General features: G+C 34.8%; 1 protein-coding gene across 1 annotated transcript in view; it reads right to left on the bottom strand.

Annotated features, from left to right (window-relative positions):
- The window catches only part of CFAP54 (cilia and flagella associated protein 54), a 128,231-nt gene that overhangs the window by 28,642 nt on the left and 86,583 nt on the right, over window positions 1-13,006 (bottom strand). The window contains exons 51-57 of the mRNA XM_036401171.1: window positions 11,311-11,493; window positions 8,780-8,866; window positions 7,667-7,789; window positions 6,712-6,765; window positions 5,196-5,409; window positions 4,764-4,858; window positions 2,044-2,213 (exon numbers count right to left, since the gene is read on the bottom strand). Of these exons, the coding sequence (XP_036257064.1) occupies window positions 2,044-2,213; window positions 4,764-4,858; window positions 5,196-5,409; window positions 6,712-6,765; window positions 7,667-7,789; window positions 8,780-8,866; window positions 11,311-11,493 (926 nt within the window). The remainder of the gene's footprint in view (window positions 1-2,043; window positions 2,214-4,763; window positions 4,859-5,195; window positions 5,410-6,711; window positions 6,766-7,666; window positions 7,790-8,779; window positions 8,867-11,310; window positions 11,494-13,006) is intronic.

Below are 13,006 nucleotides of genomic sequence, written 5' to 3'. Positions count from 1 at the left end.
TACAATGTTTGACATCCATTGAAATCCTTGATATTCTAAAAAAGTTTCTTCAATCTGAGATGAGTTATAAACCAACACAGAAACGAGTCTATAGGATATAAACTGCATGCCAAAAGGAAGGGTCCTGCATGGAAATGTCTTGCATATACTGGAACCAGTTCAGCTGGGTGAGAATGTCTGAGAGAGGACTCTACCAATGCAGGTTTTACCAAACCTGGTATCAAGCTACGATTACACACATGATATTTCAGATGTTCCTTGATTACCAGTATAGAGACTTCATAAAATTCAGGACACTCAAAAGTATGATGAGGTGATTGTCAGCGACTGGTGGATTTCTCCTTGACAATTTATAGTAAATTAATCTAATTCAAAAACCACTGAAATGGATTATTATTTCATGTTGAGAAATGTCCACAAATAACCTACAAGTTCTTCCTTTGCATCTTCCCTAATGACATTATTGCTAAATTATTATAGTCCTAATATCTGAATTTTTGGAAACTGCTTTCTTTTACAATAACATACACAAAACCCAGGGGAAAGACCATACTGCAGACTTACTGTTTTCAGTGCAGTAGGCTATACAGCACTGTGAAGCTCCTGTCCTTGTTAATTATTTTTACTGCTGTACCATAACAATGCAAAAGCAATTGTGCTATTTAAAAGGCACTGATTTTGAGAGTGTTCAGCTGAGAGAAGGAAGGTGGCTTGTTTTGTCACAGAATAAACAATTTTTTTAATTGGGTAAAAAATCCCATTGAGACTGATTTATCAATTGGCCTGATGAGCCACCTACCACTTCAATCTTCACCACTATTTCAACAGTAAAGAAAGGGTTATGTTTTTTTCTTGTTTTTTTTCTTTTTTTTATGCTTACTGTGCTGTAAGATTTCTTGTAGCAATTCTGGTGTTTACTTAGATTAGACCTAACAAATGTTACAAATACTGTACAAATACTGATTACATTGTACCAAATCTCAATCTAGTCTGGCACCTGCTACACCTGAGTGTGCTCCACCTGCAGTTGGCAATTTGTGAAAAAAAGATTTTTTCCCTATAATAAAATATTAGATAAAAAGAACTTCACACTGATAACATTATCATGCATTGTTAAACTGACATCCTTCTTACACAAACTAATGTAAAATTACAGGTATGCTAAACAGACGAATCCTTCTAGGTAAAAGGCCAAAACAATGTTTGGAATTTAACATCTACAAAGAGTTAATGTATTTCATACTGTATGTCAAAGAGTTAATGTATTTCATACCGTACATCCAGTATATTCCAAGAACATTAAAGTTGTAACTTCATTAAATTCTCCAAAAGAAATCAGAATCTCAAAAAAAAAAAAAATCCACAGAATTTTTGAATTTTAATTTGGAGAAAATATCAGGCAGTCAGGCAGATATATACAGATACATAGAGATAATTCAGCCATAGAGATAATACAACAGTACTTTAGACTCTATGACTCACAACATAATGCTGCTTAAATCTACTCTGTTGATGTTTACTTCAATGCTTTTTAATCCCTGTAATTTAAAAAATAAAATGTTGATGTTTTAATTTGAAACCAATAAGTACATTAAGAAGAAATTTTCCTTAAGGACAGAAACACGGGGCATTCTAGAACAAAGTAGAATTCAGTACTTCAATTAGTGCTCTGCTGTACAATTTAAAATCATAAGAATTCACATGATCTAACATATCCAGACTTTAACCAGAACCATGAAGATTACAACTTTTTCTTTGTTTTTATACAACATTTTATCACAAAAACATCTCACAGAGAAATTTTAACTGAGTCTCTGGGCCGAGTGAATCTCTGGCCTCATAACTGATCATCTTTTAATAAAGAAAACAAAGCAGTAATAAAAAAACCAAATGCCGGTGTATCTTACATTTGTAAATATACTAATGGAGTTGTTACAGATGACTACTAAAATTTACAATATTGATGTAGTAATAAAGAAATTATTTTTTTAATCACTGGTGGTGAAGGCTGTGCAAGATAAGGTTGTTCATAGTATTAGTTACCTGAGAGGTGCTTGATGCCTTTGATAAGAAATAGAAGCAAGCTCAAGTTTGGCCTCAATAAAAGCCTCTAAGTCTTCCACAGAATACAGAGATATGTCCCCATCATATTTTTCCTGTATGTCCTGTACAAGACAGCTAAGAGTTTCTTCAGCTTCTGTCAATAAAATCCCCTAGAGAAGAACACAGCATTTTATGATTTCAAAAATTAAAGAAACTAAAATTTTCTTTAGAAATATTTTTTTCTGTGTACCCTGCTATCCCTGCATCCTAAAATAAATCAACTTAAGTGCAACATGCCTTTTCTATAAATGGGGGTGGGGTGGGTAATTCTGCTTTTGTCAGGTTTTCAGAATCACTGTGTTTAAATCAGCAACATCTTAACTGTACCTGTACTATTGCCATGCATGCTTAAATCCATATTTTAAGGCTTAGCAATGCGATTCGCTAATTTCCCATTCTTATCTAATAGTTATACTTGATGATTTTATACAACACTTTCACTATGCTTAGTAATTTAAATAATAAATACAATATTAAAAACAACTTTAAAGATGTCAAAAGAAGTATTACATTCTTTATTAGCTATATTTTGACATTTTTGTGTGCAGTATTTATCCTGAAAGTTCAACTATAATTAACAGTCTTTCTGATCAAAAAATCTGTAGGAAGCTGTGAAAAACACATCTAAAAAGAAGTTAATTTTAAATTAAGTCTCAATTGTGGAGCTTTCAGCAGAATTAAAAACTAATTTAAAGGTTTGCATCATCCAATACATTATTTTGATCAAAATTCAGAGCTCGACTTAAAAAAAAAATCACAAAGAAAAGCAAACCATAAAAACTCCTCCAAAAGAATAGAATAGTTAAAGAAAAAATAAGAGTAAGAAATATATTATGCCTCTTAATTGAGCATTATTCAATTCAAATGAACATTTCTATTTTAGCTATTTTCAAGTTGCTATTTTCAAATTATAATAAAACTTTCATGTTTCTAGCGTTTGACCTATACCAACTGCCATACAAAATCATCCTCTCTTCTCCAAACATACTTTTGGTTTTTGTTTGTTTGTAGAAATTATAGTAGAGGATATGTATTGTATTTAAATATCTGTATAGAGGCTTTGCCCCAGAGGTCCTGGTTGCCCTCGATGGGCTGCAGCTGCGATGTCCTTAATTGGGCTGCAGCTGTAACCGATGAAGATGACCAGGATAAAAGGGGGCGGGATAGCCAGTCAGGGAGAGCCTTGGAGGAGCCCTGACCTGAGAGAACAGTATGCAGAAGAAAGAGTCCATGCTGTGAAGATCTGCAGCCATGAGAATACACCAGAGAGGTATGGACTTTAGAAATCTAATAATAACAATATTGGACTCTCTAGAAATAATAGAAGAACAACAAGTGGTGACCCCGACGTGATAGTTAACAGAACATAAGACAGCCGAGAGCTGTGGCGGCCAAGAGCTGCGACGATATAAGACAGCCGAGAGCTGTGGCGGCCAAGAGCTGCGACGGAACAGCCAAGAGCTGCGGTGGTTGCTAGCAGAAGATAAGACAGCTGAGAGCTGTGGCGGCCAAGAGCTGCGACGGAACATAGCCTTTGGGTCAGGGAGCTGTGAAAGAGTATGGCCCTTGAGCAAGGAGCTATGTGGGTTATACATGGCCTGTGAGTCATGGGAGAATGTGGGTGTTGAACATGGCCTGTGAGTCATGAGAAAATGTATTGTATTTAAACATCTGTATAACTGTTAACTTAAGTAAAAACAAAGGGGGAAATATAGTAGAGGATATGTATTGTATTTAAATAACTGTATAGAGGCTTTGCCCCAGAGGTCCTGGTTGCCCTCGATGGGCTGCAGCTGCGATGTCCTTAATTGGGCTGCAGCTGTAACCGATGAAGATGACCAGGATAAAAGGGGGCGGGATAGCCAGTCAGGGAGAGCCTTGGAGGAGCCCTGACCTGAGAGAACAGCATGCAGAAGAAAGAGTCCATGCTGTGAAGATCTGCAGCCATGAGAATATACCAGAGAGGTATGGACTTTAGAAATCTAATAATAACAATATTGGACTCTCTAGAAATAATAGAAGAACAACAGAAATGGCCAAAAGGAGATACTTCCAAAGGGAATAGCCCCTCTGAATGAAGAATATGTCAGCCCTTTATTTTGGTCTCTTTGTGATGTGAAACTGGCAAGCATAAAGTTTACAATGAAACAAAACAAAATCCAACTTAAAAAAACCCCTTCAAACAAAAAAGCTGATAAGCTGCATGTTTTCTTCAAAATAAAGTACCAGAAGGAGCTACATGAAAAATTTGAAATATTTCACACATGAGAACGGTAGAGAATGCTTTTTTATTTGTGTAGCATATTGGCCCATCAAAGAGTCTCTGATGTTCTACAGATGGAACTCTCTGAAAGGAGATTATTTTTTCTTGAAATCCCATTGACTTTACCCTTTATGCTGAAATAGTCATACTGAGATCTGATTGTGGAAATATTTCCCATCATTTAAAAAATGATGCACCAAAAATGAAAAATGATTACACCAAATTGTCAACACTGTGCACAGCTAGTAAGGCTACAGTCAAATTAGAAACAGAAATTTACAGTTTCATTTTTCATACCATCCTCTCATCATAATTTCTTTTACAGTGAAGGCATTAACGAGGTTTTTTGGATCAATCTGCATTTTCTTAATCCTTTTCTCCTAAAAATCAAAATTACCTTCAGCATGGCCATATTTAATTCATCTTTACAGTCAACAAGATGCACCATTCTGTCTCTTTGTTCCTGTTGTCTTGAATCCTGATCAGCATCAACTGCCAAATACATTGCAGATAAAATTTCAGATTACAGATGCAGAACCAAAGCATTCTCAGTAATTTGAAGAACATAGTCCTTTTCTCTCTACTTACAACTGGGACTTTCAACATCAAAATAAGTAATAATGAAACAAATTAATAATAATAGTAGTAGAAGAATAATAAAAGAACCTTAACAAGTCTTACTGCTTATTTCAATAATTACTGAATTTTTTCAGCAACATTTAAAATTAATATTGTTCATAGTATGACATATTAACTCATATGCAGTTAAAAGTGAAAAAAAAAAGCTTGAAAGAATATAAATAAACTTTTCCACCATCCTTATAATTACCTTTTACATTTGATGCTGTAGTTTTGCTTGGCTCTGGCAAGTTGTTGTCAACAAAATATAAATTTTTTTCAACTTTTTCAGGTATCTTATTTATTGTGGCAGAAAGACAAATGATGAGATGCATTTTGGCTAAGGTTAATTTATTCATCATTTGTGGGTTGCACAGTGGCGCCACTGTTAAAGACAGACTCCAATTAAATGTATCTTCCAGTACCTACAAGAAGGTTAACAACTGGGATTATTTGAAATGACACATTTTACACTTTTCTTGTTTAAGACATATTCTGTTTCTATTAATAATGACACGAATCAACAATTAACATGAATAATATTAGTAATATTCTCATTTATTATGAATGAGTTGGGTTTTTTTCCAAATTCATCCCTCAGTAGCACTTGCTACAGCCTCAGAGATTGGTTTTACAGCACAAGGTGCATCTATGAAGTTATAGCTATTATCACTGCAAGTTCTAGTTTTCTGCATTGTAGGTGAATCTGTAGTTCAAAAATCTCAACTCAAAGAAAAGTCTGCTGTTAAAAAAGGAAAAAAAATTATTGTATCACATCATTCTAGCATATTTCATAGACTCTTTTTGTTATTCATTTTAGCATTCTTGTTTTATCATGAGTTTAATAGTCTCACTTTAGATTAATAAATTTAGAAGTTGAAAGTCTACATAGATTTGCAAGATCGTGAGTCCAGTAACAGCACCACATATACTGTGAAGTGCTCAAATCAAAAGATAATGCACAACTTCAAAATAAATCAGAAACTAGTGAGATCAAAAGCTGTCAAGATACACTTCTCATTTCCATTCTGTAATAGCAACTGTTGTAGGAGACACACAAGCTTACTGTAAACAAGAGAGAAAAGTGGAGGGGACAAGATAGGGATTGTAATTTACCAATTTGCTTTAATGGTACAACTTTTTCACATTCTGCTAACATTTACCACTACCAGCTCAATGGTTCCATAAGAAGGTTAATAAAAGGAAATTATTAAAACTGAAAAACACAAAAGAAGTTAGGGATAAGTCAGTGATTTTAAATAAAATCAGAAAATGACTGTTTAGACACTGGTTTTTAGAGTCACCATTTTAATTCTTTTTTTCCCCTAGAAATGGACTTCAACCCGCATCTGAGTTAAGTCTCTCGAGACAACTCCGATTGAGAGAAATTATAACATTAAAAGCCTGACACTCTCAATATTTAGCAGGATAAGCACCTGACCATACCACAACAAAGCCTGAATACTTCCATGACTGTGTTTTGCGCAGAAAAGCCACAGATTTGTACACACTAGATCTCCCATGTGAAAAATGGTGAAAATGGTAGCTGCCCTACCATTGAGAGGTCAGTCATAAAATTGAAAATTTAGGAAATAGTAATCTATTGAGAAGAATATGTCTTCTATTTACAGGATTTTTTAATAATAACAAGGATATTTTCTCTTAAGACAGAGAAGCAAATATTTTTGTATAGCATAAAACATTTACCTCTTTCAGGTTTTTTTTACCTGCAAATTTGTATCAGTCATGAGAGATTTTGAGGTATCAAATTTCTGTGAGGCCTGCAAAATGGAAAAAGCAAAAGTAATGTGTTACAATATGAGTATAAAACCAATGAGTTAATAAAGGTGGGAAGAAGGAAATTTCCCTTCAAATCAGCTAATTTAACTCAATTTGCTCTGCTTCACTGTCTATAACTCAGGGTAAAGGAAACAAACATGAAGCTTGTCCAATACTTGACAACCTTTTTGGTGAAAAAAAATTTCCTACTGTTCATGCTGAATTTCACCTGGTGCTCTGTCCAGAAGTCTTTTGTCACATCACCTACCCAAAAGCACCACTCAGATAAGGAAGACTTTGATTACATTCGTCCAGGATTAAATCATTAGCTTATTTTGGCAAGAAAGACTGGTTATAGAGGAGGCTTACCCAACAACCTGATCTGCCTGCACAGGTATGCTTACAGCAAGACAAGAGTCCAGGTCAATTGTTAACAGCTTCCAACCCTTGTAGCACATTAGTGATCAGATAAAGGGAAAATCAAATTGACCTGGGGGGATGTGAGTTCAAGGCTCTGTGGGCAGCAATAGCCATTATGGCCCAGCATATGGCTCTCCTGAGGCTGCCCTCACCCTCCCCAGGGCACAAGAGCCCATGTCAGCTTTATCCATACTTTCCATACCTGCATATGAAATCACACTGTTTTTTCATTTTTTATTACTGTTTTTTCAACAGTAATATCTGCAGTACTCAGTGTATAAAACACATTTCAAAATTGATTTTTGTTCCTGCTGTTTAGTGAGAGATTTTAATGTCATTCAAAGCCTACTATTTGATTCATCTATTCAAAGAAAATTAGGATTTCCTTAGGAACATGTAACAACTTGCAGATATGGAGTATGTGCAGTTTCATGAAGAAAAATGGATTGTTACAGCTCAATGTCATACTTTTCTGGTGTTTACCTGCACTTGTTCAGTACATCTGTATCCTGCTGGTATTTTCCACGGAATTCTCTCTCCCGAAATAAGCAAAGACAGCTCATGAAAGGCCTCCGTAAAAAATCCTATATCTGTAAGTACTTTAATCTATGAAAAAATGACAAAGCCTCTGATTTGAATGTTATTCATTATTCTTTTTTCTCAAAATAAAATGTGTTTAAAGGTAATTTTCAAATAGATTTGGCAACCAGAATAGTACATTGATGGAGAATGATCTTCAATGGAAAGAAATCTTTTACATATTATAGTGAATAATTTCAAAGATGTGTCTTTCACCTTTAAAAGCAAATTCTTTAAAAACTTCGTCCTGAATAAGGGAAAGAACTTGCTTCATCTGCTAAGAGTTTTGACTGCCTGTCCAAGCTCAGCCCCTTAAAAAATCTGTTTCACAGTTTTAACTCATCTTAGTCTTGTAGTACTCAGCTACTCTACCTAGCCCATATCAACATTTCCTGAAAATATCTAAAAACAATGTCACTTTGACTCTTAATACTCTAAAAACTCTTGATAATTAGATGTCTTTAAAAAAAAAACAACAGAACTCCCAAATTATTTAAACAACAACAACAACAAAAGGTGAACATTAGTGGAAAGACAAAAATCTGTTCCTAGATTTCATGGAACCTTGTTCTACCATGACAGTAAGAACACATCCAGAAGTGAACATTTGGGGAAAAAACAGTAATTCATGTTTTGCACTTAAAAAAACATTTCAAAGAAAAGTGGAACAAGATAAAAAATAACAAGTGAGAAGTCTGGACCAAAGAAAGAAAAGCTCCTCTTCATTAAAAAGAGAGTAGAAAGAATTTATGGAAGCACTCAACAGTCTACGTAGGAAATTAACAGTAAAACTTTTTAAATAGCTCTGCATGCTACTAAATTTGAGAATATAAATAATAATTGCATTTAGACAGTACCCCTACCATCTGCTGTGCTAAGAAACACTAAGCAACAGCTGAACTTTAAAGCACTACTTTTCATAGTAGAAATATATGAATATTAAATTGACTACATTAAACAAAGAATCGAAAAGTTTACTTGAAATACAATGTGTTTTGAGAAACTTTATTTGATTACCTTGAGGATTCTTCCTTCAATACATTTAGCTGGGTCCTTACAAATCTCAGATACAATATATTGGTATAATGTGAACAGAGGTAAAATCTGTAGCAAAATAGTAGGTCATGCAGCCATAAACATCATATAGGGTACAACCATGGAAATACACATTGCAATTACATATCAAAAGTATATAGATAATATAAGATTACTGCTTTGACCATCACACACCACCAACACTTCTCTTATGCTTTCTGAAAGAATAATGTGTTAAAAAGTTCTTCAGGTCACTAAAGCTAACCCCTTGTATGTGATTCACAAATGTACAAAGTGAAGTTTGTCCAAATTATTCTCTCTGTTCAAGGTGGGGTATTTCACCACATCATTACTGAGTAAACCTACCAGAAATAGGTTGATACAAGGGATTTCCAAAACTGTCTGCATTTTGATGCCATATTTTTTTCAACACAACTAACAGAAGAATAGAATTCTGCAAGCTTTTTTAAAATAAAAACAATTAAGTCCTGCAACTAAGTGAAATTATACCAGCTGTAAAATAAAGTGGATGGTGATGAGACTTATTGACAAATTTATTTACATTCATTTTAATTTTTTTTTTTGTAGAGACAACTAACAAAAAACATTTTAAAACTGAGCTCTATTAAAGTATAGAGACACTGTATATCCTTCCAGTATCTGAAGGGGGCCTACAGGGAAGCTGGAGAGGGACTCTTCCTCAGGAACTATAGTAATATGACAAAGAGTAATGGGTACAAAGTGAAAGAAGGGAAATTTAGGTTAGATATTAGGAGGAAGTTCTTTACTGTGAGGGTGGTGAGACACTGGAGCAGGTTGCCTGTGAACTTGTGGATGCCCCAACCATGCAAGTGCTCAAGGCCAGGCTGGATGAGGTGTTGAGCAACCTGGTCTAGTGGGAGGCATCCCTGCCCTCAGCATGGGAGGTTGAAACTATAAGATCTTTAAATGTCCGTTCCAAACCTAAACATTCTATGGTTCTATGATCTATTGGTATACAATATTTCAGAAAAAGCAGATTCTTTTCTAACAGATTTATGTGTTTATTGAAAATGAAAGAACTTCCAAAATTTAATTACTGTTCAGCTTTTACATTTTTCTTCACTTTAAAATGTCCTCAAGCTTAGAAAATGCTAACAACATTGTTAGATTTTTGTCAAATTCACTTAAAGCTTTCATAATGTAGCTTAATACTTCTGAATTTGGATTACAAACGCTTGAGGCAAATGTTTTAATTGTACCCATACAGTTTCCTATTGATATTTGAAGTAGTTCAACAAAATTAGTCTTTGAAGTTTTATTTTTAATAAAACTTGAATGTTATGTATTTTGATTTAAGTGACAAATCAACTTAGCACCCACTATCCAAAACATTCCCACACAATAAGCATTCAGTGGAAATGAAGCTCTCATTCAGCTAAAACTGCAATTGCTTTGTGCATGATCCATGAACTGGATCAATATTCTGCTGGCAAAAGTGCAGAAAGAATCAAAGATGTGCATAGCCATATGAAGCAAGCAGTCAAGTTAAGAGCCTCTGTCTCCAGGTAATTGTCTGCTCCCAGATTTTACTGGATCTCCCACAGCCAGGACAGTTACGCAAAGCTAAATAACAAAGTGAACTCCAGTAATGCAGAATGGGAAAAAGCAACAATGGCAGTTAGCCTGAAGTTCCAAAAGAAATCAATCCAAAAAATGACTTGCTGACAAAAAAAAGTGTAATATCTTTCTGCCTCCTCCTAACTCCTCTTCCATCCCTACCTCCTAATCTTTGTTCCTCCTTGCTGCCAGCCGTGCAATCTTTTCCCTTCCTGGCACTGGCTCTGCCACTTGCAGGACCTTGTCATAAGTGGATTCAACTCATCAAACCAGGAAAAATCTATCTACTTTTTCAGATGGAGAGTTTTCTGTCATGTTTGATTTACAGAGGCATAAAATAATCACCTGACAGGAAATTCTGTTGGTGCATACAGGACCAAATTAGAAAAGAGAGAGTTTTGCACCTTTTTCAGTAGTAGTAATCAATTCAATCTATTTATTCTAATGTACAGCACTGCATCTTTGAAGGAAGCTGGATTAAAGTGGAAATGGTCAGACATTAAATGGAGGAAATAGGAGGGAAGTTATGAAAAGAATAAAAATACAGAGGAATAAGAGAACGTGGAAAGGAGAAAGGCAAAAGGGACTTTTATCTATTGGAAGTTGAAGTACTGAAAGCATTCTGGACATACTGCATTTAAAGTATTTTTCTGTAGAGTGTATTTTAAGTAGCATATAATAGAAAATTTCCTCTAAAATGCCTAAGCTAAACAAACCATGTGTTATCTTCCAGAATAAAAAATTTTCCTGTGTTTTCTAAAACCTGTATGCAGCAAGCTATACCTTGTTTAAGTGCCACAGAAACTAGCCATAGGGGTATTTTGCTAATGAGGTTATCTCATAAATACACCCACACAAGAAAGTAAGACTAGGTGTCTTAAAAATCATTTCCAGATCATAAAAACAATACTTACTATTAAATTTTGTTTCACAGAATGTAGTTCAAACATAATGAAATTCAGACTTGCAACTACAGTAGAGATATCAGCTCTGTAGCGATCAGAGAAAAGGTCAATACCAGGAATAAGAATATTTGTTTCATATTGTGCAAAGTCACAGTCAGATGTTGGATGGGGAAGAGAAGCTCTAAACAGGGTCTGAAAGTAATAACAATGAATTATTTGTGAAAAGGTGTACAGGTATTAGTGAGACACCATAAACTTCAACTCATAAATGACTTCATAAACACAACTCCATCAATGCCTTAATTATTCAGCTGATTCCAGCCACAATATTGAATACATTCCTAGAGAAAATGTTTTATGTGTGAAGTTGATGGAGAAATAAACTATCTGTAAAGAGTCTAAGGACAGTGTGCCTGCCATTGTTTGTGGGAGAGCTGCTGACTTTAGGGCCAGTTTAAAGCTAGTTCTACCTTTAACTAGGTCAGACAGTGCAGCTTATCACCTAGTGCAGCTTAAATCATTTAACTTAAAGCTAATATGAAATTTAATAATTTCTGGGAGAGTTGCTGACTATAAAGCCAGTTCAATGTTTGTTTCACTCTAGCTCCACCTTTAACTAGGTCAGCTAGCACAGCTTAAATCATATAACCAAAAACTAATATGAAATTCAAGGAAATAATTTAAATGTTCTCTCTTAAAAAGGGAAGAATGCTAACATTGTATCTGATGTTGGATATTCCTTCCCAATTGTGTTTATCTTGGCATAATTAACAATTATATCCTAGAGAAATTTGCATTTACACTCAGATCGGAGATATTAACAAGCCTAAAGCCTACACCAGAGGTGAAATTTAAACAAGGTTATAAAAGCTTTCCAATTCAAGGAAAAAATTACAGCTTGAACTTCTTGCAGTGCCGTGACAGAAATTGATTATATTTTTCAAGACAATCACGCTGCAAGCTGCTTCTATCCCAATTAATATCAGACCCACTTCAGTCAAGTCACAATTATTTCTACTGTTATACAGCTGGAACAAATGCTTGCTACCATTTCTGTCGAAAGGAGGACCCGCCATTGTTCTGCTTTGTAATTGTTCAGCAATTACAGTGCTAGAAGCAAGTAAAAATTCTCCTTTACCTTTGTTTCCTCAACTTGCTCTCCCTTTGGTGAACTTAGTAAGTTTTCCAATGTGGCCTCAGACAGGTCTCACAGTCACAATCATGACACAAGATATCAGACAGTGACACTGCTTGGTTTTGGGAGAAACCAGATAAGCTCCTTAAGCTGCACTGGGATGAGTAATCATCAATCCCAGTAGAGTATAACTGGCAGAATACTTGCAGTTCTTTTTCCTGCGCTACTTTTGAAACTGACATCTTAACTTCCATTTAAAAGCAAACTGAAACATTGTTTTTTTCTCTATGGGTCCTTTTTCTGAAAGTCTGCAAACTTAATTTTAATGATGTTATATTCTTTGTGAGTGAAACAGGATCATTTTTAATATCCTCTGGTTTTACAGCAAAGTTATTATAGAGTTCAGATTTTAGTATTACAAACTAGTATTTTTCAGTGCTAAAAAATATTCAAAAATTGCTTTTTTCTAAAGAGTCTGTGCTCTTGGTTGAAAATTTAAGACAATCTGTGAAGACTCTACAGATATAAAAGACAGCACTCTGCTGTTGTTGATGCCATCCAGCTCTTCCT

This window comes from Molothrus ater, chromosome 5, assembly GCF_012460135.2.
Source record: "Molothrus ater isolate BHLD 08-10-18 breed brown headed cowbird chromosome 5, BPBGC_Mater_1.1, whole genome shotgun sequence".
NCBI lineage: Eukaryota > Metazoa > Chordata > Aves > Passeriformes > Icteridae > Molothrus > Molothrus ater.
This window is presented reverse-complemented; position numbering and strand designations above follow the sequence as displayed.